The sequence below is a fragment of the Haliotis rufescens genome, unplaced genomic scaffold, assembly GCF_023055435.1.
Source record: "Haliotis rufescens isolate VD_foot unplaced genomic scaffold, xgHalRufe1.0.p SCAF_11, whole genome shotgun sequence".
Classification (NCBI taxonomy): Eukaryota; Metazoa; Mollusca; class Gastropoda; order Lepetellida; family Haliotidae; genus Haliotis; species Haliotis rufescens.
The window spans coordinates 42,212,721-42,238,005 of record NW_025963791.1 but is presented as its reverse complement, the minus strand read 5'-3'; the positions used below and the strand labels follow the sequence as shown (position 1 = coordinate 42,238,005).

The 25,285-nt window shown below is 44.3% G+C and overlaps 1 protein-coding gene across 1 annotated transcript in view; it reads left to right on the top strand.

The window, feature by feature from the left end:
• The window catches only part of LOC124142264 (sodium-coupled monocarboxylate transporter 1-like), a 38,638-nt gene extending 15,340 nt beyond the window's left edge, over window positions 1-23,298 (top strand). The window contains exons 2-15 of the mRNA XM_046510611.2: window positions 6,662-6,727; window positions 7,012-7,063; window positions 7,758-7,825; window positions 8,244-8,398; window positions 10,162-10,302; window positions 11,207-11,336; window positions 13,465-13,553; window positions 14,453-14,568; window positions 15,683-15,750; window positions 16,657-16,743; window positions 19,286-19,515; window positions 20,192-20,292; window positions 20,634-20,758; window positions 22,248-23,298. Of these exons, the coding sequence (XP_046366567.1) occupies window positions 6,662-6,727; window positions 7,012-7,063; window positions 7,758-7,825; window positions 8,244-8,398; window positions 10,162-10,302; window positions 11,207-11,336; window positions 13,465-13,553; window positions 14,453-14,568; window positions 15,683-15,750; window positions 16,657-16,743; window positions 19,286-19,515; window positions 20,192-20,292; window positions 20,634-20,758; window positions 22,248-22,481 (1,662 nt within the window). The 3' untranslated portion in view covers window positions 22,482-23,298. The remainder of the gene's footprint in view (window positions 1-6,661; window positions 6,728-7,011; window positions 7,064-7,757; window positions 7,826-8,243; window positions 8,399-10,161; window positions 10,303-11,206; window positions 11,337-13,464; window positions 13,554-14,452; window positions 14,569-15,682; window positions 15,751-16,656; window positions 16,744-19,285; window positions 19,516-20,191; window positions 20,293-20,633; window positions 20,759-22,247) is intronic.
• Window positions 23,299-25,285: the final 1,987 nt, after the last annotated feature.

Genomic DNA, 25,285 nt, shown 5'->3' with positions numbered 1-25,285 from the left:
TGTATGATATGTCCACATCTGCTGTCACACCTCATCAGGCCCATGTGTATGTATTGAACTACCTTGTATGATATGTCCACATCTGCTGTCACACCTTGTCAGGCCCCTGTGTATGTATTGAACTACCTTGTATGATATGTCAACATCTGCTGTCACACCTTGTCAGGCCCCTGTGTGTGTATTGAACTACCTTGTATGATATGTCCACGTCTGATGTCACACCTTGTCACATCCCTGTGTATGTATTGAACTACCTTGTATGATATGTCCACATCTGCTGTCACACCTTGTCACATCCCTGTGTATGTATTGAACTACCTTGTTTGATATGTCGACATCTGCTGTCACATCTTGTCACATCCCTGTGTATGTATTGAACTACCTTGTTTGATATGTCGACATCTGCTGTCACATCTTGTCACATCCCTGTGTGTGTATTGAACTACCTTGTATGATATGTCCACATCTGATGTCACAGCTTGTCACATCCCTGTGTGTGTATTGAACTACCTTGTATGATATGTCGACATCTGCTGTCACATCTTGTCACGCCCCTGTGTGTGTATTGAACTACCTTGTATGATATGTCGACATCTGCTGTCACATCTTGTCACATCCCTGTGTATGTATTGAACTACCTTGTATGATATGTCGACATCTGCTGTCACATCTTGTCACGCCCCTGTGTGTGTATTGAACTACCTTGTATGATATGTCAACATCTGATGTCACAGCTTGTCACGTCCCTGTGTGTGTATTGAACTACCTTGTATGATATGTCCACATCTGATGTCACAGCTTGTCACGCCCCTGTGTATGTATAGAACTACCTTGTATGATATGTCGACATCTGCTGTCACATCTTGTCACATCCCTGTGTGTGTATTGAACTACCTTGTATGATATGTCCACATCTGATGTCACAGCTTGTCACGTCCCTGTGTGTGTATTGAACTACCTTGTATGATATGTCCACATCTGCTGTCACATCTTGTCACATCCCTGTGTATGTATTGAACTACCTTGTATGATATGTCGACATCTGCTGTCACATCTTGTCACATCCCTGTGTATGTATTGAACTACCTTGTTTGATATGTCGACATCTGCTGTCACACCTTGTCACATCCCTGTGTGTGTATTGAACTACCTTGTTTGATATGTCGACATCTGCTGTCACATCTTGTCACATCCCTGTGTATGTATTGAACTACCTTGTTTGATATGTCGACATCTGCTGTCACACCTTGTCACATCCCTGTGTGTGTATTGAACTACCTTGTATGATATGTCCACATCTGATGTCACACCTTGTCAGGCCCCTGTGTGTGTATTGAACTACCTTGTATGATATGTCTACATCTGATGTCACAGCTTGTCACGTCCCTGTGTATGTATTGAACTACCTTGTATGATATGTCCACATCTACTGTCACAGCTTGTCAGGCCCCTGTGTATGTATTGAACTACCTTGTATGATATGTCCACATCTACTGTCACACCTTGTCAGGCCCCTGTGTATGTATTGAACTACCTTGTATGATATGTCCACATCTGCTGTCACACCTTGTCAGGCCCCTGTGTATGTATTGAACTACCTGGTATGATATGTCCACATCTGATGTCACACCTTGTCACGCCCCTGTGTGTGTATTGAACTACCTTGTATGATATGTCCACATCTGCTGTCACACCTTGTCACGCCCCTGTGTGTGTATTGAACTACCTTGTATGATATGTCCACATCTGCTGTCACACCTTGTCAGGCCCCTGTGTGTGTATTTAACTACCTTGTATGATATGTCCACATCTGCTGTCACACCTTGTCAGGCCCCTGTGTGTGTATTTAACTACCTTGTATGATATGTCTACATCTGCTGTCACACCTCATCAGGCCCATGTGTATGTATTGAACTACCTTGTATGATATGTCCACATCTGCTGTCACACCTTGTCAGGCCCCTGTGTATGTATTGAACTACCTTGTATGATATGTCAACATCTGCTGTCACACCTTGTCAGGCCCCTGTGTGTGTATTGAACTACCTTGTATGATATGTCCACCTCTGATGTCACACCTTGTCACATCCCTGTGTATGTATTGAACTACCTTGTATGATATGTCCACATCTGATGTCACACCTTGTCACATCCCTGTGTATGTATTGAACTACCTTGTATGATATGTCCACATCTGATGTCACACCTTGTCAGGCCCCTGTGTGTGTATTGAACTACCTTGTATGATATGTCTACATCTGATGTCACAGCTTGTCACGTCCCTGTGTATGTATTGAACTACCTTGTATGATATGTCCACATCTACTGTCACAGCTTGTCAGGCCCCTGTGTATGTATTGAACTACCTTGTATGATATGTCCACATCTACTGTCACACCTTGTCAGGCCCCTGTGTATGTATTGAACTACCTTGTATGATATGTCCACATCTGCTGTCACACCTTGTCAGGCCCCTGTGTATGTATTGAACTACCTGGTATGATATGTCCACATCTGATGTCACACCTTGTCACGCCCCTGTGTGTGTATTGAACTACCTTGTATGATATGTCCACATCTGCTGTCACACCTTGTCACGCCCCTGTGTGTGTATTGAACTACCTTGTATGATATGTCCACATCTGCTGTCACACCTTGTCAGGCCCCTGTGTGTGTATTTAACTACCTTGTATGATATGTCCACATCTGCTGTCACACCTTGTCAGGCCCCTGTGTGTGTATTTAACTACCTTGTATGATATGTCTACATCTGCTGTCACACCTCATCAGGCCCATGTGTATGTATTGAACTACCTTGTATGATATGTCCACATCTGCTGTCACACCTTGTCAGGCCCCTGTGTATGTATTGAACTACCTTGTATGATATGTCAACATCTGCTGTCACACCTTGTCAGGCCCCTGTGTGTGTATTGAACTACCTTGTATGATATGTCCACCTCTGATGTCACACCTTGTCACATCCCTGTGTATGTATTGAACTACCTTGTATGATATGTCCACATCTGCTGTCACACCTTGTCACATCCCTGTGTATGTATTGAACTACCTTGTTTGATATGTCGACATCTGCTGTCACATCTTGTCACATCCCTGTGTATGTATTGAACTACCTTGTATGATATGTCCACATCTGCTGTCACACCTTGTCACTCCCCTGTGTATGTATTGAACTACCTTGTATGATATGTCCACATCTGCTGTCACACCTTGTCACGCCCCTGTGTATGTATTGAACTACCTTGTATGATATGTCCACATCTGCTGTCACACCTTGTCAGGCCCCTGTGTATGTATTGAACTACCTTGTATGATATGTCCACATCTGCTGTCACACCTTGTCACGCCCCTGTGTATGTATTGAACTACCTTGTATGATATGTCCACATCTGCTGTCACACCTTGTCAGGCCCCTGTGTATGTATTGAACTACCTTGTATGATATGTCCACATCTGCTGTCACACCTTGTCACGCCCCTGTGTATGTATTGAACTACCTTGTATGATATGTCCACATCTGATGTCACACCTTGTCAGGCCCCTGTGTATGTATCGAACTACCTTGTATGATATGTCAACATCTGATGTCACACCTTGTCACGCCCCTGTGTGTGTATTGAACTACCTTGTATGATATGTCCACATCTGCTGTCACACCTTGTCAGGCCCCTGTGTGTGTATTTAACTACCTTGTATGATATGTCCACATCTGCTGTCACACCTTGTCAGGCCCCTGTGTGTGTATTCAACTACCTTGTATGATATGTCAACATCTGCTGTCACACCTTGTCAGGCCCCTGTGTATGTATTGAACTACCTTGTATGATATGTCCACATCTACTGTCACACCTTGTCAGGCCCCTGTGTATGTATTGAACTACCTTGTATGATATGTCCACATCTACTGTCACACCTTGTCAGGCCCCTGTGTATGTATTGAACTACCTTGTATGATATGTCCACATCTACTGTCACAGCTTGTCAGGCCCCTGTGTATGTATTGAACTACCTTGTATGATATGTCCACATCTGCTGTCACAGCTTGTCACATCCCTGTGTATGTATTGAACTACCTTGTATGATATGTCCACATCTGATGTCACAGCTTGTCACGTCCCTGTGTATGTATTGAACTACCTTGTATGATATGTCCACATCTACTGTCACAGCTTGTCAGGCCCCTGTGTATGTATTGAACGACCTTGTATGATATGTCCACATCTGATGTCACACCTTGTCACGTCCCTGTGTATGTATTGAACTACCTTGTATGATATGTCAACATCTGCTGTCACACCTTGTCAGGCCCCTGTGTATGTATTGAACTACCTTGTATGATATGTCCACATCTGATGTCACACCTTGTCACGTCCCTGTGTATGTATTGAACTACCTTGTATGATATGTCCACATCTGATGTCACACCTTGTCACGTCCCTGTGTATGTATTGAACTACCTTGTATGATATGTCCACATCTGATGTCACACCTTGTCACGTCCCTGTGTATGTATTGAACTACCTTGTATGATATGTCAACATCTGCTGTCACACCTTGTCACGTCCCTGTGTATGTATTGAACTACCTTGTATGATATGTCTACATCTGATGTCACACCTTGTCAGGCCCCTGTGTGTGTATTGAACTACCTTGTATGATATGTCCACATCTGATGTCACACCTTGTCACGTCCCTGTGTATGTATTGAACTACCTTGTATGATATGTCTACATCTGATGTCACACCTTGTCAGGCCCCTGTGTATGTATCGAACTACCTTGTATGATATGTCCACATCTGATGTCACACCTTGTCACGCCCCTGTGTATGTATTGAACTACCTTGTATGATATGTCTACATCTGATGTCACACCTTGTCACGCCCCTGTGTATGTATCGAACTACCTTGTATGATATGTCCACATCTGATGTCACACCTTGTCACGCCCCTGTGTATGTATTGAACTACCTTGTATGATATGTCCACATCTGATGTCACACCTTGTCACGCCCCTGTGTATGTATTGAACTACCTTGTATGATATGTCCACATCTGATGTCACACCTTGTCACGCCCCTGTGTATGTATTGAACTACCTTGTATGATATGTCCACATCTGATGTCACACCTTGTCACGCCCCTGTGTATGTATCGAACTACCTTGTATGATATGTCCACATCTGATGTCACACCTTGTCACGCCCCTGTGTATGTATCGAACTACCTTGTATGATATGTCAACATCTGATGTCACAGCTTGTCACGCCCCTGTGTGTGTATTGAACTACCTTTTATTACTTGCCCGTGAAGAGATCACCCGTTTAATAAACATACAGCTTTATTACACATTGTGTAATACCAAAACGCGTGCTTATGTACTCTCGGAACACGTTTCACGAACAAATATTGAAAGCTCACAACATCCCTTGGCTTATTCAACGACATTGCGTGTGGAGTTGATAGATCACTGAGAGGAGCTTATGCACACTCGATGACCCCAGCAACCTTGTTGCTAGGCTGACGTCACATGGCATTGTTTCGCCGATGGATCTTGCATCAAAATTCCACAAATTACGTCATCGGGTATTGTGACGTTATTGAAAACTTTGAGGTGCAAGGCCCGTTCCACAAGGCGATCGTATTGTAGCGCAACGACAGTCGTTGGTCTAAGTTAAAGTATGTGAGATGCGAAAGTCTTAGCCCTACGATAACTTTGTGAATTCCAAAGGTAGACCCGTTGTATGGTATGAAATTCATTCGTTTCAACTTTTGACGTGTTTGAAGTATTATTCTGTTAAACTCATGTCGTGGATCATGTAGGTGTCAGCCTATTCGTACTCAACAGTATAATTCAAAAAAACGTTATAAATTGCAAGTAATAATTAAAATACTAAACTCGCTCCCGTGTAAAACCAATTTTATGAAACTCGTGAATAGTTGGGGTATCTGACTCGCTTTCGCTCGTCAGATACCACAACTATTCACTCGTTTCATAAAATTGGTATTACACGGGAGCTCGTTTAGTATTCTATATGTATGATATGTCCACGTCTGATGTCACACCTTGTCACATCCCTGTGTATGTATTGAACTACCTTGTATGATATGTCCACATCTGCTGTCACACCTTGTCACATCCCTGTGTATGTATTGAACTACCTTGTTTGATATGTCAACATCTGCTGTCACACCTTGTCACATCCCTGTGTATGTATTGAACTACCTTGTATGATATGTCCACATCTGCTGTCACACCTTGTCACGCCCCTGTGTGTGTATTGAACTACCTTGTATGATATGTCTACATCTGATGTCACACCTTGTCACATCCCTGTGTATGTATTGAACTACCTTGTATGATATGTCCAGATCTGCTGTCACACCTTGTCACATCCCTGTGTATGTATTGAACTACCTTGTATGATATGTCCACATCTGCTGTCACACCTTGTCACGCCTCTGTGTGTGTATCGAACTACCTTGTTTGATATGTGGACATCTGATGTCACAGCTTGTCACGCCCCTGTGTGTGTATCGAACTACCTTGTTTGATATGTGGACATCTGCTGTCACACCTTGTCAGGCCCCTGTGTATGTATTGAACTACCTTGTTTGATATGTGGACATCTGCTGTTTCAGTATCTCGAGTACCGGTTTGGGAAAACAGTCCGTACTGCTGGTTCCATGACATTCGTGGTACAGATGGTAAGTATCTCCGGGCGTTACCCGACTACTCGTAACACAAACATATCACCAGTCAAAATATATACTCAAACCGCCTGTTACACTACGGTTGGCTGCCAACGTTTGTTTCATATATTTGTAATGCTAATATCATATTGTTGTAAAGTTTCTTTTCGCATAGCTATGTATCTACATCTAGTTCTTTATAGCGCCCATTTACTAAAAACAGTGCTACAACTAACGGTGACTTGACATATATGTTATCAGATACTTGTGAAACATTCTGAAAGTGTGTGATGTTTCAGGTGCTGTACATGGCCATTGTGCTGTATGCCCCTTCCCTTGCGCTGAACGCCGGTAAGTGTCTCCAGGTCATTGTGCTCATGAAATAAGTAACTCCAGGACATTGTGTTCATGAATTAAGTAACTCCAGGACATTGTGTTAATGAAATATGTAATTCCATGACAGTTTGTCTATTACTATAAGTAACTCCAGGACATTGTGTTTATGAAATATGTAATTCCAGGACAGTTTGTCTATTACTATAAGTAACTCCAGGACGTTGTGTTCATGAATTAAGTAACTCCAGGACATTGCGTTAATGAAATATGTAATTCCAGGACAGTTTGTCTATTACTGTTAGTAACTCCAGGACGTTGTGTTCATGAAATAAGTAACTCTAGGACATTGTGTTCATTAAAGAAGTAACTCCAGGACATTGTGTTCATGAAACATGTAATTCCAGGACAGTTTGTCTATTGCTATAAGTAACTCCAGGACGTTGTGTTCATGAGATAAGTAACCCCTGTCGGTTACTACACACCAACATGATCGACTTTACCTAAATACTTTAAAAACTATCCAAAAAAAGTTAAAGATCACCCGATTCTTTCATATCTACTACGTAAAGGCAAGCCAGATTAACTATAGTAAGAATCGGGTGTTCTTTAACTTCTTTTGAGTAGGATATATCAAGAACTGAAATTCGCCGCGGTGCTACAAGCCGTGACAGTGATGTGTACATACCACTACACTCCTGCTCTGTTTCAGTCACCGGTTTTACCCTCTGGGGCTCCGTCATATCCGTCGGAGTTGTCTGCACACTCTACACAACACTCGTGAGTTATCCCCCTTTATGACATCCTGAAAACGAGACCTAGGTATAACTTAGAGAATTTATTGATGTCAACTTCTTTATTACGAGGAACACAACGTTTTTGAATTCACGTGATGAAGGAATAAGTCTGTACTCCGAGGTTTTGTGTTCCTCATAATGACATCCATAAATTCTCTTCTTTATGTGTATCACATCTTAATGCCTTTCAAAGACTTGAGAGCTTAGACATAAAAGATGGCACAAATAAAACGGAGATAGGTAGCATTGTGATTAATGAGTTCGATTACCCAGATGTTACATTGCTTGAAACCCATTCTTGATGTGATAATAATGGTATATTTCTTAAAACGGCGTAATTTATTTTCAATCACTCACACACTCCTTCACGCACCGACGAGATATTCCTCCGTCTGTTGCAGGGCGGGATGAAGGCGGTGTTGTGGACAGACACCTTCCAGGTGGGGATGATGTTCGCGGGGCTGTTAGCGGTCCTCATCAAGGGGTCCATGGTTCTCGGGGGGTTCGCCAATGCCTGGGAGATCGCCGCCCGCAACGAGAGAGTCATCTTCGATGAGTACGTCACACACCTGCACACTTGTATTTAACTTGCCTAGATACACAGATTATAGTACGTCACGCAACTGCCAAACACACATCTAAACACAGGGACCAGAGTACGTCACAGATCTGCCTTACACACATCTTGGCACAGGGACCAGCGTACATCACACAACTGTCAAACACTCATCTAGATACAGGGACTAGAGTACATCACGCACCTGTCAAACACACATCTAGATACAGGGACTAGAGTACATCACGCACCTGTCAAACACACATCTAGATACAGGGACTAGAGTACGTCACAGATCCCCCTCTTACACATCTTGGCACAGGGACCAGAGTACATCACGAAACTGTCATACACACATCTTGGCACAGGGACCAGAGTACATCACGCAACTGCCAAACACATAATCATCTAGACACAAGGACTAGAGTACGTCACGCATCTTCCATACATACATCTAGACACATGGACTGGAGTACGTCACACATCTGCGAAACACACATCTGGACACAGGGACCAGAGTACATCACACAACTGTCAAACACGCATCTAGACACAGGGACTAGAGTACATCACGCACCTGTCAAACACACATCTAGATACAGGGACTAGAGTACGTCACAGATCCCCCTCTTACACATCTTGGCACAGGGACCAGAGTACATCACGCAACTGTCATACACACATCTTGGCACAGGGACCAGAGTACATCACGCAACTGCCAAACACATAATCATCTAGACACAAGGACTAGAGTACGTCACGCATCTTCCATACATACATCTAGACACATGGACTGGAGTACGTCACACATCTGCGAAACACACATCTGGACACAGGGACCAGAGTACATCACACAACTGTCAAACACGCATCTAGACACAGGGACTAGAGTACATCACGCACCTGTCAAACACGCATCTAGACACAGGGACTAGAGTACATCACGCACCTGTCAAACACGCATCTAGACACAGGGACCAGAATACATCACACAACTGTCAAACACGCATCTAGACACAGGGACTAGAGTACATCACGCACCTGTCAAACACGCATCTAGACACAGGGACTAGAGTACGTGATGTATATGCCAAACATACACCTAGACACAGGGATTAGAGTACATCACGCAACTGTCAAACATACATCTAGACATAGGGACAAGAGTACGTATTTCATCTCCCAAACATACACCTAGACACATGGACTGGAGTACGTCACGCAACTGCCAAACATACACGTCTTAAACCTGCCGTACATCAGGGAACTGTCAGCAAAACTACGATGTCATCAAATAATGTCCTCGTGACTTACGTTTCCAGTCTGTATTTATGTTCCGAGAGACTTAAGAACTCACTTAAGGGGACACACCATAAAGATATCTTTCCGGTGAGAGTTTGGGTTCCAGAGATTATCACACGGATGATAGGAATCATGGGTACGGAGTGATCTCCCTTTGTTAACATGTAGACGTTCCAACCGACGACTTCGGGGCTTGCAAGATTCCACTGTGTTGAGTTATCGGGCAGTTTCATAGGACGGGAATTTGTACACGGGAGTGTTGATATACCTTCAATGTTTATTTTGTTCTTAGGGCGGTCGGGTAGCCTAGTGGTTAAAGCGTTCACTCGTCACGCCGAAGGCCCGGGTTCGATTTCCGACATAGGTACAATGTGTGATGCCCATTTCTGGTGTCTGGAATATTGCTCAAAGCGGCGTAAAACCATACTCACTCACTCACTCACTCATGTTGTTCTTTTCAGCTTCAGTCCTGATCCATCCGTACGTCACAGCGCGTGGGCTCTCGTGATTGGTGGATACTTCACATGGGTGGCCATCTACGGAACCAATCAGGCACAAGTTCAGCGTGCGTGCACGTGCCCCACTTTGAAGAAAGCTCAGCTGTCAGTACCACTTTTTTCTTCATTTTTTAGTTCGATATTGCAAACCGTTGAAATTAGTATTTTGTAGCCTAACTGTCAAATCAACCTCCTTGGTATTATATATGTGGACATCCGTCCTCATCCATAGTCAAACGCAACTCGTGTAACACAATTCATGATTAGAACTACTGCCATAAGAAATCCAATTTATCGACACCTTCTACCATCGTTCTAGCTCCGGTAGCCGCATGTCTGAGCTGCTACCAATAAACGATTTTGATTTTGACTTGTCCCCACACAGAGCAACGGGCTGTTCCATGGTGTTTTCCTGATAGGATCTTGATCCAAAAATACAGCGCATTTTACATCTCCAGCAATGTGCATGCGATGTGATCTAACAACTAATACAACATGATTCACTTCCCAAGACACTTACCTTCAAATACGTGTACTTATGTTTTAAATTGTGCAATAATTTTTTGACTGGACCGCACCTGTAATGATGGCGGTCAAAACTCTTTCGATGATTCCAAGCCGATATAATACATTGAAAGTTACATGCTTTAAAATAGTACACATATTTGAAGGCAAGTGTTTTAGAAAGCGAGTCGTGTTGCAGTTTTCGTTGGATTACGATGCCTGTACATTTTGGCAGGGTTGTTATAGCAGGGTGCCCGAATCGGGAATCCATAATAAAACCCCAACGGAGAAGCCCTCAGCTCTGTTTAGCAGGTCGAAAAAACCAAAATCGTTTATAGGGAGCAGCATAGAAACACGGCTACCGCAGCTACCTATCCGCCCTGCTACTACCTACCTTAACCTTTCGGCATCCACTTCAACTATGTCTGCAATAAACTTAAAAGGCCATGCGTGTCATGGTCTCACAATCTGAATGGTCTTCTGCCATGCCTTCCTTCTTCCACAGGGCCATGTGGATCAACTTTCCCGGCCTCTGCTTCATCCTCTACATCTGCTGCCTCATCGGCATCGTCATATACGCCTTCTACAGCACGTGCGACCCCATCTCCTTCAAACTGGTCAGCGCATCGGACCAGGTAACCTTTCATTTCTTACCTGGACATCGTTTATTCCAAATGATGGTTATTTGCGTTGCGGGCAAGTCAAGTGAAAAAATTGATTGCGATTTTGCTGCGAATATCAATTGTCCAAGATATATTAAGTTAAATCCCGAGAGAAAAATATCGTAATATTCGTGAAAAGTATTCAATCGCTCTGTAATCAGATTCTAAAAAAAAACTAAGGGTGGGGGGTGGTCGCCTTGGGCTAAAGTACCGGCGCAAACGTTGCAGCGATGTTTTCATTGGCTTATATGTTGGCGGGCATGTGTTGCCTGGCAGCTAATCGGATACGTCAGGAAGCGGTCATTCTAAAAGTGTTGCTATATCTGTTAATCCTACAAAAATAGGAGTGCATGCATTGCTGAGTCTGTGAAACGACCTTTGTTCTTGACATTGTGAATAACTAAAATATAAATTAATGTCTGTAACTAGCTTTTTAAGACTAACATCCTTTTGGGTTCCATAAACGTTAACTACCTACTTGTCCAGCTTATGGTCATATGTATGGTCATCGTGTTTGTTTAAGCAACACACATTCGTACATTCAGCATTCATTTAATAAAATAGGCAATTGATGAAAAGAATGAGCCCTTTATAAAATGTTCTTATTTGTCCAATTTCACATTTAGCATTTTCATTTACATACTAGTAATTCAGAGTCCAGATGTGAAACAACATTGTGATACTCGTTCATTTGTTTCTGGTTGGCAAAGAAGTCAGTCTCTTCTCCCTCTCAAGGGCAAAGTCTAGGTTTCCATACTTCTTGTTGGCATCAAAGTACCTGGCTTGTGACCACAGTATTATGTAGCACAACCTACAGTATCTCAGTGAATTTGTGCATGAAAGGATGCCGCCCGTCGAGATGATTTGTATACTTGTGCTTCGTGACAAACTCATCTTTGGCGTTAATAGTGGTTGGGCATCATGTTTGGGAACATTCCCAATGAGTGGAAGTGTGACGTTTGGTCTTAATCGTGAACTTGTATCCGGCAAAAATCAAGTGCCGATCCCTCTTACCATTGGGAATACACTGTCAATCAACCCGCACATTTGCAACAGTGGAATACTGTTGCCTGTATTTTTTATAATCGTCCTAAATGATTAATATGTTAACTCACTCATCTCCACGCTCGGGCGAATCTGTACCCATGACAATAGGCGCTGGGCATGTAGGAAGACCCCCATATGAACCAGCAGGCAGACAGGGCGCTAGCCGGATCGTTGAAATTGCGCAGCGCATCAAACACCAGTAACCTATTTTAACCTCCACTAAGCGGATTCCCCTCAATGGCGGAGTTTATAGTTTGAGGGACGTCTGTTTTATGGTATTCCCCTTAAGTTTTTAATTCCGCATAAGTGCTATGTTGACTTTACTTGCCCTTGAGGGACATTGAAGCGTTCTCACAATGTAAATGTATTTTTCGAAATAACTCCTTAAAGTCAAACAAAAAACCATTATTATTGATAAGATACACGGAAGACCAAATACGCAACACCGAAAAGTGTTTATGAAAAGTCAAACGTGAATCACAGAAAGTAAAGTGAGAATCGACCGCAGATTATTTCCACCGCGGAGAAGATATCACCGCGGCCTATTATATTCCGACCACAGTATAAATATTCATATCACGGGGAAAATCGTTTTTGATATTTTTTCTTTAAAAAATTAGTTTTAGTTCCACTTTTCTATATCCTCACTGATTTATTCCAAGTCTCAATGTATTCCTTTCTGTCTTTTATTCAGGGTTCCCTGATAATTCTATTTTCCCGTTTCTGTTTCTGAAACATGTGTAACAGTTCTTGAAAAACTCTAAACATTTCGAAATGTACCATCGCCGTATTCAACATAATTGTTACTATTGTAAACGTCATATCGGATATCATGGTATGAGTTCCAAATCCCGTAGCACATTGGTGTCACTATTTACTCTATAAACAGTGGACAGTGTAATACGCTGCAGTCAGCACTTCTTCCAATTGCGTAGTCGGTGGATTGTCTGGTCCAGGGTCGATTATTTACAGACCGCGGTCATATGGCTGGAATATTGCTGAGTGCCGTTAAGCAACAAACAAACAAACAAATCCAATGTCATCTCTTCTCCAGCTCCTCCCCCTGTTTGTGATGGACGTGCTGGGTGACATCACGGGACTTCCGGGTCTGTTTGTGGCCTGCATCTTCAGTGGCGCCCTCAGGTAGGCTTAGGCATCTCACCATTCGGATGAACTTGGCATGTTCCGTTACCTACTCATTAATTCGGGCAGCAACGGAAAGATATATATCTTGCAGTAAAGAGGTTATCGCACACCCACCCTTCCCTCTGCATATATGTCGTACAACAGGGCCGCCGATTCAGATAAAACGTTATTTTCTAGGAAACTTTTGTCATGCGATAGTCACGTATTCCTCCAAACGCTGGTTGAATCTGAAAAGACCTATGATGGGCATGTGTGTGTGTGTGTGTGTGGGGGGGGGGGGGGGGGGTATTTAATGTATATAACGTATATGAATAGGTGTATGTGACCCATGCAACAGTGTCTTAGAACAAACTTTGGTATTTCCATTGACTCTAGATTTTAGTAAGCAGGGGAGGTAATTACGGGATAATATATATGAATAGGTGTATGTGACCCATGCAACGGTGTCTTAGAACAAGCTTTGACATTGTCATTGACTCTTTTAAATACCAGTAGAACAGAAATGGCAAGAGTAAACGTTTACATGAAATACAATACTAATTGAAACAAATCTCGATTTAGCCATAAAACCAAGGAAAGTATTCTTGCTTCACAATCGCAAAAGAAGCCACAATTCACTGTGCAGAGTTGCATCTCTCGGACTCGCCAGAAATCTATGATCGTTGGTTCGAATCCCGGTTCAACCCAATTATGTGTCTAGGTTTGTCAGCACTATACCCACGCTCGTTGGTTTCCTCAAAGTGGTAAACGTCTGAGACCTCGCTTCGTGCTTTCCTCCCACCAGTAAACGCCGTGATATAACTGGAATACTGTTCAAAGCGCACTCACTCACTCCCTCTACACGTGTAAGAAGCTATACAAGCGGTATTCTCTCACTATATATGTTGTGTTGCCAGCACCGTGTCCTCGGGGCTCAACTCCCTGGCGGCAGTCATCCTGGAGGACGTGGTCAAATCCTACATCGCCAAGGACCTGACTGAAGAGCGGGCCACCCTCATCTCCAAGATCATAGGTCAGTGAGGGCCTTGGGGGTCAGGTAGAGACAACCGCCTGGTGGGTCGGATGTGTGGGGCTGTCTTTATTTTCATCGGTCGAGAAGCGTTATTTCTTCACTTACACTGGTCTAAATTTGTGGTATCTATACCACAGTGTCACCACGTATTATTTCAAGGTTATAACATGGCAGTCTTCATATCATATCCATATAAACCCGAGCGCAGAAGGCCGGAAGGCTGATATTAGGTTCGAGGGTTGATATGGGGGTCGATATGGGGTATGACATAAAAACTGCCACATAATAACCTTTTTATCATGTTCCATAACACCTATTTGTAAAATGTTTCTATTTGGAAGTGATTGCAAAACATTTTCACCTTTCAAAGTCATTGTCACGGTAAAGCTGGCTTAGCATGCCTGCAGGCGACGCACTAAGGGACGTAACTCTATTTTCTTGCCACCCAGGCTGATATCGATCGCCCAGCCAAAATGCATTACAAGCCATATCGGCCCGGCAGGGGATATAACACAGGTCTGGTCATTACACACCCTGTGATATGACCGTCTCCATGTTGGTTCTATCGCACATGCACAATGCTTCATATCATAAACAGCTATATGATAACGGTTTCACCACTTTATAGCTATGGTAACTACAGTCTCACTGACCGCCACCGTGGTCTAGTTGTATAGAGTCCGCCCGGAGAGCGGGGGTTCGATCCCCGGCCGCGGCCAAGAGACGTTAAAAAATGGTATTTAATGTTACCCTGTCTGGCACTTAGAATGAATGGGCTAAAAGAAGGATTGGTCGGCATGGCATCAGTATGCTGTGTCTGAGTCTGATATTCATATTAAACTTCGGTATGGTATCTCAGTGGCTAGCACTACAAAATCGGCGTTAGTCCGGATCAGTACAAGCAGCATACACACACGTGCATGCATTTCGCTATATAAGTGCAATATTCCTGAACGCGACGTTAAACCCAATTTCACATTACATACAGTCTCACCACATTTTATCTGTTTACTATATTTACAACGAAAGTAAAGTCTCTCTTTATATGTTTACTACGGTTCCGCTATGTTATAACTATGTTTACTGCGGTCTCAATACGTGATATCTGTTTCAGCACTGGTTTTGGGCGTCGTGTGTTTGGGCTTGACGTACGTTGCCTCTGTCCTGGGTAGCGTTCTACAGGTCAGTACGTCAGTACGTCATGGCTACCTCAGTTGTGTAACCCAGCACAAGCTTACTAAAGGTTATCGAGTGTGCCCACCCAGTACAAACACTTGTCATTTGTTGATTCTAAAGATGAGGCATAGTTTATGAGGGGCTGTAAAAAATAAATATAAACAAGTTTTCTCGTTGTAAACATTATCTCAAATTCCAACATGTTGTCCGAATGTCACAACTGTAATCACAACGGCTCTTGGACAATATGACGTCACATTCCGGTAGTGTACGGGAGAGAAAAATAAAATGGTTCTGGGTGATGGATGCGTGGAAATTGGGCGACGTCATACATTGTATAACGTATAATCTTCGTGAGAATGTGTCAATAACATCTATTAGGCATTATACCCAAACTTCCGGTCTTGTTGCCATGGTTCCTTATGTGTAACCTGTAGGTGTACTGACCGATATACAGGTCAATGTAACTCACACTACTGCTTTTCATCTCTCGCGATATGTGAACATTGTTGCTTATTTATATTGTTCCTATCCTTGACTTAAATTAAAATCAAGGTCAGCTGTTATTCTAAATTAAACAAGGTCACTGAAATCTAAATTAAATAAGGTCACTGAAATCATCGATCTGTAATTGCGAAAAAACAATTGGAGACGCTTTGGGGAATTATTTAAGGCTTTTGGGCTAATTTGTCTGAAGAAGATTTATGTCTATTTCATGAGCTTTATTCAGCATGGATACGTTAACCATCACATTAAATGGAAGAGGTATATAGGCGTCTCTTGCCCGAACTGGGGTATAACGAGCGAACGAAAATGGTGATGTTGTGGCCGATACACCTTGATCAGAATTGGCCGGCCTGTCACACGAGGAATGGCATCTTAGTGAGTGATTCAGCTATATTCTATTCCCAGGCGGCGCTGTCTCTCTTCGGCATGATTGGCGGACCACTCCTCGGGCTGTTCACGCTGGGGATGATGTTCCCCTGGGCTAACAAGTGGGTAAGTGAGAGCTCTGTACGTGATGTTCCCCTGGGCTAACACTTGAGCAAGTCAGAGCTCTTTACGTGATGTTGCCCTGGGCTAACAAGCGGGTAAGTCAGTGCTCTGTACGTGATGTTCCCATGGGCTTACACTTGAGCAAGGCAGAGCTCTGTACGTGATGTTCCTCTGGGCTAACAAGTGGGTAAGTCAGAGCTCTGTACGTGATGTTCCCCAGGGCTAACACTTAAGCAAGTCAGAGCTCTATACGTGATGTTCCCCTGGCTAACACTTGAGCAAGCCGGAGCTCGTTACGAGATGTTCCCCAGGGCTAACACTTAAGCAAGTCAGAGCTCTTCACGTGATATTTCCCTGGGCTAACACTTGAGCAAGTCAGAGCTCTTTACGAGATGTTCCCCTGGCTAACACTTGAGCAAGTCAGAGCTCTTTACTTGATGTTCCCCTGGGCGAACACTTGAGCAAGTCACAGCTCTGTACGTGATGTTCCCCTTGCTAATACTTGAGCAAGGCAGAGCTCTTTACGAGTTGTTCCCCCGGCTAACACTTGAGCAAGCCAGAGCTCTTTACGAGATGTTCCCGTGGCTAACACTTAAGCAAGTCAGAGCTCTGTATGTGATGTTCCCCTGGCTAACACTTGAGCAAGCCAGAGCTCTTTACGTGATGTTCCCCTGGGCTAACACTTGAGCAAGTAACAGCTCTGTACGTGATGTTCCCCTGGCTAACACGTGAGCAAGCCAGAGCTCTTTACGAGATGTTCCCCTGGCTAACACTTGAGCAAGTCAGAGCTCTTTACGTGATGTTCCCCTGGGCGAACACTTGAGCAAGTCACAGCTCTGTACGTGATGTTCCCCTTGCTAATACTTGAGCAAGTCAGAGCTCTGTACGTGATGTTCCCCTGGCTAACACTTGAGCAAGTCAGAGCTCTTTACGTGATGTTCCCCTGGCTAACACTTGAGCAAGTCAGAGCTCTTTACGTGATGTTCCCCTGGCTAACACTCGAGCAAGTCAGAGCTCTTTACGTGATGTTCCCCTGGCTAACACTTGAGCAAGTCAGAGCTCTTTACGTGATGTTCCCCTGGCTAACACTCGAGCAAGTCAGAGCTCTTTACGTGATGTTCCCGTGGCTAACACTTGAGCAAGTCAGAGCCCTTTACGTGATGTTCCCGTGGCTAACACTTGAGCAAGTTAGAGCTCTGTACGTGATGTTCCCCTGGCTAACAAGTGGGTAAGTCAGAGCTCTTCACGTGATGTCCCCCTAGGCTAACAAGTTGGTAAGTCAGAGCTCTTCACGTGATATTTCCCTGGGCTAACACTTGAGCAAGTCAGAGCTCTTTACGTTATCATCCTCGAGGCAAACACACGGGTAATTATACACTCATTACATTATCTTCCTCGGGGCCAACATGCGAGTAATTCTACACACATTACGTTATCATTCTCGGGGCCAACATGCGGGTCATTCTACATTCATTACATTATCTTCCCCGGGGCCAACACACGGGTAATTCTACACTCATTACATTATCTTCCTCGGGGCCAACATGCGAGTAATTATACACTCATTACATTATCTTCCTCGGGGCCAACATGCGAGTAATTATACACTCATTACATTATCTTCCCCGGGGCCAACACACGGGTAATTATACACTCATTACATTATCTTCCTCGGGGCCAACACACGGGTAATTATACACTCATTACATTATCGGGGGCAACACACGGGTAATTCTACACTCATAACATTATCTTCCTCGGGGCCAACATGCGAGTAATTATACACTCATTACATTATCTTCCTCGGGGCCAACACACGGGTAATTATACACTCATTACATTATCTTCCTCGGGGCCAACACACGGGTAATTATACACTCATTACATTATCTTCCTCGGGGCCAACACACGGGTAATTATACACTCATTACATTATCTTCCTCGGGGCCAACACACGGGTAATTATACACTCATTACATTATCTTCCTCGGGGCCAACACACGGGTAATTATACACTCATTACATTATCTTCCTCGGGGCCAACACACGGGTAATTATACACTCATTACATTATCGGGGGCAACACACGGGTAATTATACACTCATTACATTATCTTCCTCGGGGCCAACACACGGGTAATTATACACTCATTACATTATCTTCCTCGGGGCCAACATGCGAGTAATTCTACACACATTACGTTATCATTCTCGGGGCCAACATGCGGGTCATTCTACATTCATTACATTATCTTCCCCGGGGCCAACACACGGGTAATTCTACACACATTACGTTATCTTCCTCGAGGCCAACACACGGGTAATTCTACACACATTACGTTATCTTCCCCGGGGCCAACACACGGGTAATTCTACACACATTACGTTATCTTCCTCGGGGCCAACACACGGGTAATACCACACACATTACGTTATCATGCATGGGGCCAACATGCGGGTAATTCTACGTACATTACATTATCTTCCTCGGGGCCAACACGTTTATGTTTCAAGTGAGGTTACTTTTCCCCCCATCACGTGACAGGGAGCCGGCGTCGGTCTGGGCACAAGCCTCGTCATGTTGTTCTGGATCGGTATAGGAGCTCAGGTGCACAAGCCCCCTCAACCCAAGCCACCTATCAACACCACGGGCTGCAACTGGAACCTCACTACCACAATGGCACCTGTCACCGTGTCTGGTGTCATGTCCTCCATATCCACCATCGCCACGACCACAGCCAACAACGCCACAACCATAGCAGCTACCGTAGAAAGGTACGGCATCTTTATCAGGTGGTTAAAGGGAGTTGTCTTTGAAGCCTTGAATCGTCGGCCCAAACAAAAGTAGTCACTTCAGTTCCGTTTTTAAGTGAACAACTAGGAGGAAATAAATCCTCTCGTTCCATGTGCATTTTTATGACATGTGACAGGAATGTCAAAAAATGTAAGTTTACATTTGATCTTTTAAAAAGGACATTTTATTAGTATTTTTTATATTCAATTTCTTTCATTTCCTAATAGCAATTATCAGGCTTTTTTGTAATAGGAAGGTTTACAGCTTTCCTGATTTGTAGGGTCGGCTCATCCGCAAAGCAGTAACGAGTCACCGACCCTTTTCAGCTGGTGTATTGACAGTCCGCGAGTACACCTCCAGTCAAAATACATTTTTACAATAATTTTATATGGTATGCTATATGTTGAGATCTCAAGTCGAGTGCTGCAATTCCTTCTAACCGTATTGACAGTCGCATTTGGGTACTGTTATCGTATGTAGTCTCCACTAATCTATCTTTAATTTTAAATCGTATGCTATATGTCGAGATCTCAAGCCGAGTGCTGCAATTCCTTCTAACCGTATTGAGTGTCGTACTGTTATCTTTAGTAGTCTCCACTAATCTGTCTTTGTGGCGATGACCTTAACCGCCGGTAACGTTGTCATATTACGTCACAGGTCGCCTGACTACTACCTCTACACCCTGTCCTATCTGTGGTACAGCGCCACCGCCGTCCTCATCGTCGTCGTCGTCGGTCTCGTCGTCAGCTTCATCACGGGTACGTCTCGACTACACGCAAAGTACAGTTTGTCACACGCACATCACCACCCTGTAGCTGTCGACACGAGTGATACCTTAATACTCATGTACATCATTCATTGTGAAGACATATCTTCATATGTCATTATTGCCAATATCACCCAATGAGGATATCGGGCGGCTGTGTAGACTTGTGATTTAAGCGGTCGATCGTCAAGCAGAAGTCCAAGGTTCTAAGGCACAATGTGAGAAACCGATGTCCTGATATGGAATATTGCAAAATCGGTGAAATATATGCACCATTGAGGGTAACCATTATTGGACAATGACGATGACATATTTGACTGTTGCATGTTCCAGGTCACACGAGGGCGTCCGACGTCGACCCCCGCCTCATCTGCCCAATCTTCGACATCCTCTTCCCCTTCAACTTCCTCCCGGAGTCCATCAGAAAGCCGCTGCGTTTCGGCATCAACCACGAAGGGGTGAGTACGTGACTTCAGCACTGAGGTTTCGGCATCAACCACGAAGGGTGAGTACGTGACTTCAGCACTGAGGTTTCGGCATCAACCACGGAGGTGTGAGTAAGTGACTTCAGCACAGAGGTTTCGGCATCAACCACGGACGGGTGAGCACATGACTTCAGCACTGAGGTTTTGGCATCAACCACGAAGGGGTGAGTAAGTGACTTCAGCACTGAGGTTTCGGCATCAACCACGAAGGGGTGAGTACGTGACTTCAGCACTGAGGTTTCGGCATCAACCACGGACGGGTGAGCACATGACTTCAGCACTGAGGTTTTGGCATCAACCACGAAGGGGTGACTACGTGACTTCAGCACTGAGGTTTCGGCATCAACCACGAAGGGGTGAGTAAGTGACTTCAGCACTGAGGTTTCGGCATCAACCACGAAGGGGTGAGTACGTGACTTCAGCACTGAGGTTTCGGCATCAACCACGGACGGGTGAGCACATGACTTCAGCACTGAGGTTTTGGCATCAACCACGAAGGGGTGACTACGTGACTTCAGCACTGAGGTTTCGGCATCAACCACGAAGGGGTGAGTAAGTGACTTCAGCACTGAGGTTTCGGCATCAACCACGAAGGGGTGAGTACGTGACTTCAGCACTGAGGTTTCGGCATCAACCACGAAGGGGTGAGTAAGTGACTTCAGCACTGAGGTTTCGGCATCAACCACGAAGGGGTGAGTACACGACTTCAGCACTGAGGTTTCGGCATCAACCACGGACGGGTGAGTAAGTGACATCAGCACTGAGGTTTTGGCATCAACCACGGACGGGTGAGTACATGACTTCAGCACTGAGGTTTCGGCATCAACCACGGACGGGTGAGTAAGTGACATCAGCACTGAGGTTTCGGCATCAACCACGAAGGGGTGTGTAAGTGACTTCAGCACTGAGTTCATAGCATCAACTATAGAGGGGTGAGTACATGACCTCTGCTCTGAGGTTTCGGCATCAACTACGGAGCTGTGAGTACATGACTTCAGCGCTGAGGTTTCAGCATCAACCACGAAGGGGTGAGTAAGTGACTTCAGCACTGAAGTATCGGCATCAACCACAAAGGGGTGAGTAAGTGACTTCAGCACTGAGGTTTCAGCATCAAGCACGGAGGGTGAGTACATGACTTCAGCACTGAGGTTTCAGCATCAACCACGGAGGGATGAGCACATGACTTCAGCACTGAGGTTTCAGCATCAACCACGGAGGGTGAGTACGTGACTTCAGCACTGAGGTTTCGGCATCAACCATGAAGGAGTGAGTACGTAACTTCAGCACTGAGGTTTCAGCATCAAGCACGAAGCGGTGAATATGTAACTTCAGGACTGAGGTCCGAATAGACGTCCCACACCTAACAGCGAGTCATGTTTTCCTGAGTTTAGCTGTTACATAACTGCAGTGCCGTTCAAAGTGACATTAAACCAAACTCACTCACTCACTCACTCACTTACAGAAGTATGACCGGCCCAGCTTGTCCTGCAACAAGACCCCTGCGGAGTTGAAGGCCGGCGAGCAGTACCGACACAGCGGCGGACCGGTGCCCATCGGCATACACGCGGCAGAGAAAGGGGAGGGGCTGGACAAGAACGGACATGCCATGAACGGGCTGGACAGGGGGTCCGACAATCCAGGATTCGACCCACCGCCGTACAGCGAAACGTCTGAACTACCCAGTACGCGGCTATGATAAAGACTTTAATGGTGCATAGTATACAGCAGTACCATCACACATATATTCGACATCTCTAACAAATCCCCGTGACTGCGGCATGTGCGACTACCCATAGTATTGTTACGGCGCTACGTGTACACTCGGGACGAGGGCCTGTGGTGTTCAAGGTGTGATGGCCGGACGTATACCAGCGTGGATTCAGATGATGGCAGTGTTGTTTGGTGTTAGATTAACAAACGGAGCAAATGCATCTACATGGAAAAAGGGCAGGTGGTGCGATTAAAGGACGAAAATGTCGGGAAACATTTTACTTTTGTAACAATGAATCTTAATTTGAAAAAAAATAAGTCACGAACTGATTTAGTTATATATCTTTGTATACGTCATCAGTCAAACAAAAGGGAGGCAGCGCGTATCCCCTGCAGCATCCCCCCTCCCCACCCCCATTACCACCACCACCCCCGATCCCAGCCCCATGTGTTTGTTCATCCTTAAAACAGAAACTCTTCCCAGTGTCTGGGACTCTTCCAACACATGATCTGGATTGAGTGTTTTCAACTGATACTGCAATGCTCCTGTATATACAGATATAAGTCGCTTGTGTTATTGTACAACTAAAGAAAGTTTAAATACATAGGTGATGTTTTGAGGTAAAGAGACATTAGACTGCCTACAACTGAACTTTTGTTAAATGTGGGACACGCCCACTCCAATGTCCATGCTGTCATGTCACCAGTCCCACTGCGTTGCAGATTTGTCGGATTTTACATTCTTATTTTTAGATATGTTCACTCTGTATTGTTTTATATTTGGAATAAAGTGTATTTCATTAGTTTCAATTTATTCTGAACATAGCAGTTACCAGCTTAATGAGTACATGCCATAACAATGTCAATTTCTATGAAAATAATAATATGAAATGGACATTTCTTTCGCTGACAAAAATGCAAATTGTGATGTCATCATTAGATCGTGGGGCAATCGAAATGAAGCCCTTTAACAGACCACCAATAAAAAGGACCTTCACACAAGCCAAGGTGAGGTGAAATGGGGTTTAACGTCGCGTCCAATATTATTGCACTTATATAGCGACGTGCATGTACGTGTGTGTGTTTGTGTGGCTGCTTGTACTAGTCCGGACTGATGCCGATTTATAGTGCTAGCTCACTGAGATACCATGCCGCAGTTTAACATGAATACCCCACTCAGACACAGTATACTGACTCCGAGCCGACCAGTCCTGGTTTTAGCCCCTTAATGCCGAGCGCCAGACAGGGTAACAACAAGTACCATCTGTCAACGTCTTTTGGTATGACGCGGCCGGGGATCGAACCCCGGACCTTCCGCTCTCCGTGCGGACGCTCTACCACGAAGGCGTTCACACAAGCCAAGGACAAACATAATTTATCATCCAAAACTGTCTCCCACAGGAGATATCGCTTGGGTGAGATCAAGCGATATCTACTCTGTAGATATCGCTGCAATGAAATGGCATCACAATGCTTTGCAGACCATTGTGACGTCATTGGTTACCATGACGTCACAATCAAATGACATCACTAATTGATGGGCTACTGAAGCTGTAAGCAGTACTTTTTACACTTAAGACACTGCTAATTACTGTCTACAAACTGAAAAAGCTGGAAGAATGATGTTGGATGATAAATAAAATCTCACCCTCGTGTCTTTTGATATCAAATATATCAACACTCGTTGATAAAAGTGGAAAAAATCCACGGCAAGCCTCGGAGTTTTCCCACTTTTATCAACTCGTGTTGATATATTTGATATCAAAAGACACGAGGGTGAGATTCTCTCTATATATATATAATGTTTGTCCACCGACCCAATCATGACTGTTGGATAAATTGCATTTTTAAAGGTGTTTTGATGTTGAAAATATAAGAATATGTCCCCAATACTGCGACTAAATTGGTTCGACCTGGGCGCTCAGTGACTTGATTCACTGCTTGTCGTCGTTGTCCGACATCGTTGGACGTTGCTCTTGATATCAATCATTGGTCTGGCTGGTTGCACGTCGCTATACAAGTGCCAATTGACCTCACCTCACTTAACACCCACCATCTGCATGGGCCATACAGCCGATGGTTACTCTTTACCACTATATACCCCGTGTGTTGCCACACAGATACGACTAACGGTACACTGAAAGGCCTCAAGGTGTGTATGCGAACCCAGTGGGCGTACCAGGCACGAGTTACACGTGAAACTAGGGCGGTACTTTTCTTCAATTAATTGCGGAGATTATTTTGAATGTTTCCTTCAGGTGTATCTATCGTCCTGCACCATATTGTGGGCAGATATTACAATATACCATAGAGAAAGTCCCGCCAACATCGCTGACAAAAGTGTATCAATGTGAGAGGGGATTATATTGCCAAAAAAATTAATATCTTTGGGACACGATTAACAGTAGCACACCAGACACTAGTTGATGTTGTGTAGATCGTAACGCCCTAGTGTCTGGGTCACCACAAACAGTGTCGACACCGCTCGTGTATGACAGACGTCATTCAACAACACATTGACATGTCTGGGTCACGTGTCTAGTCTCGTGTGCCAAGCAAACACGTCTCAGAGCAATCATGGGCTGTTGAAGACATGTTCTAACCCGGATCTTCACGAGGACCAATATATTATGTGGATACAGAAATTTAAAAATGGTAAGTATGCTTGAAAGGGGAGAAGGGGGGGGGGGGGGGTTCGCTCAGAACGGGAAGGTTCATAGAATAGATGATGGCAAAAAGACAAATTGTTGAAAATAACTGTCAATGGTAACAGCTGTAGCAAATTCTATA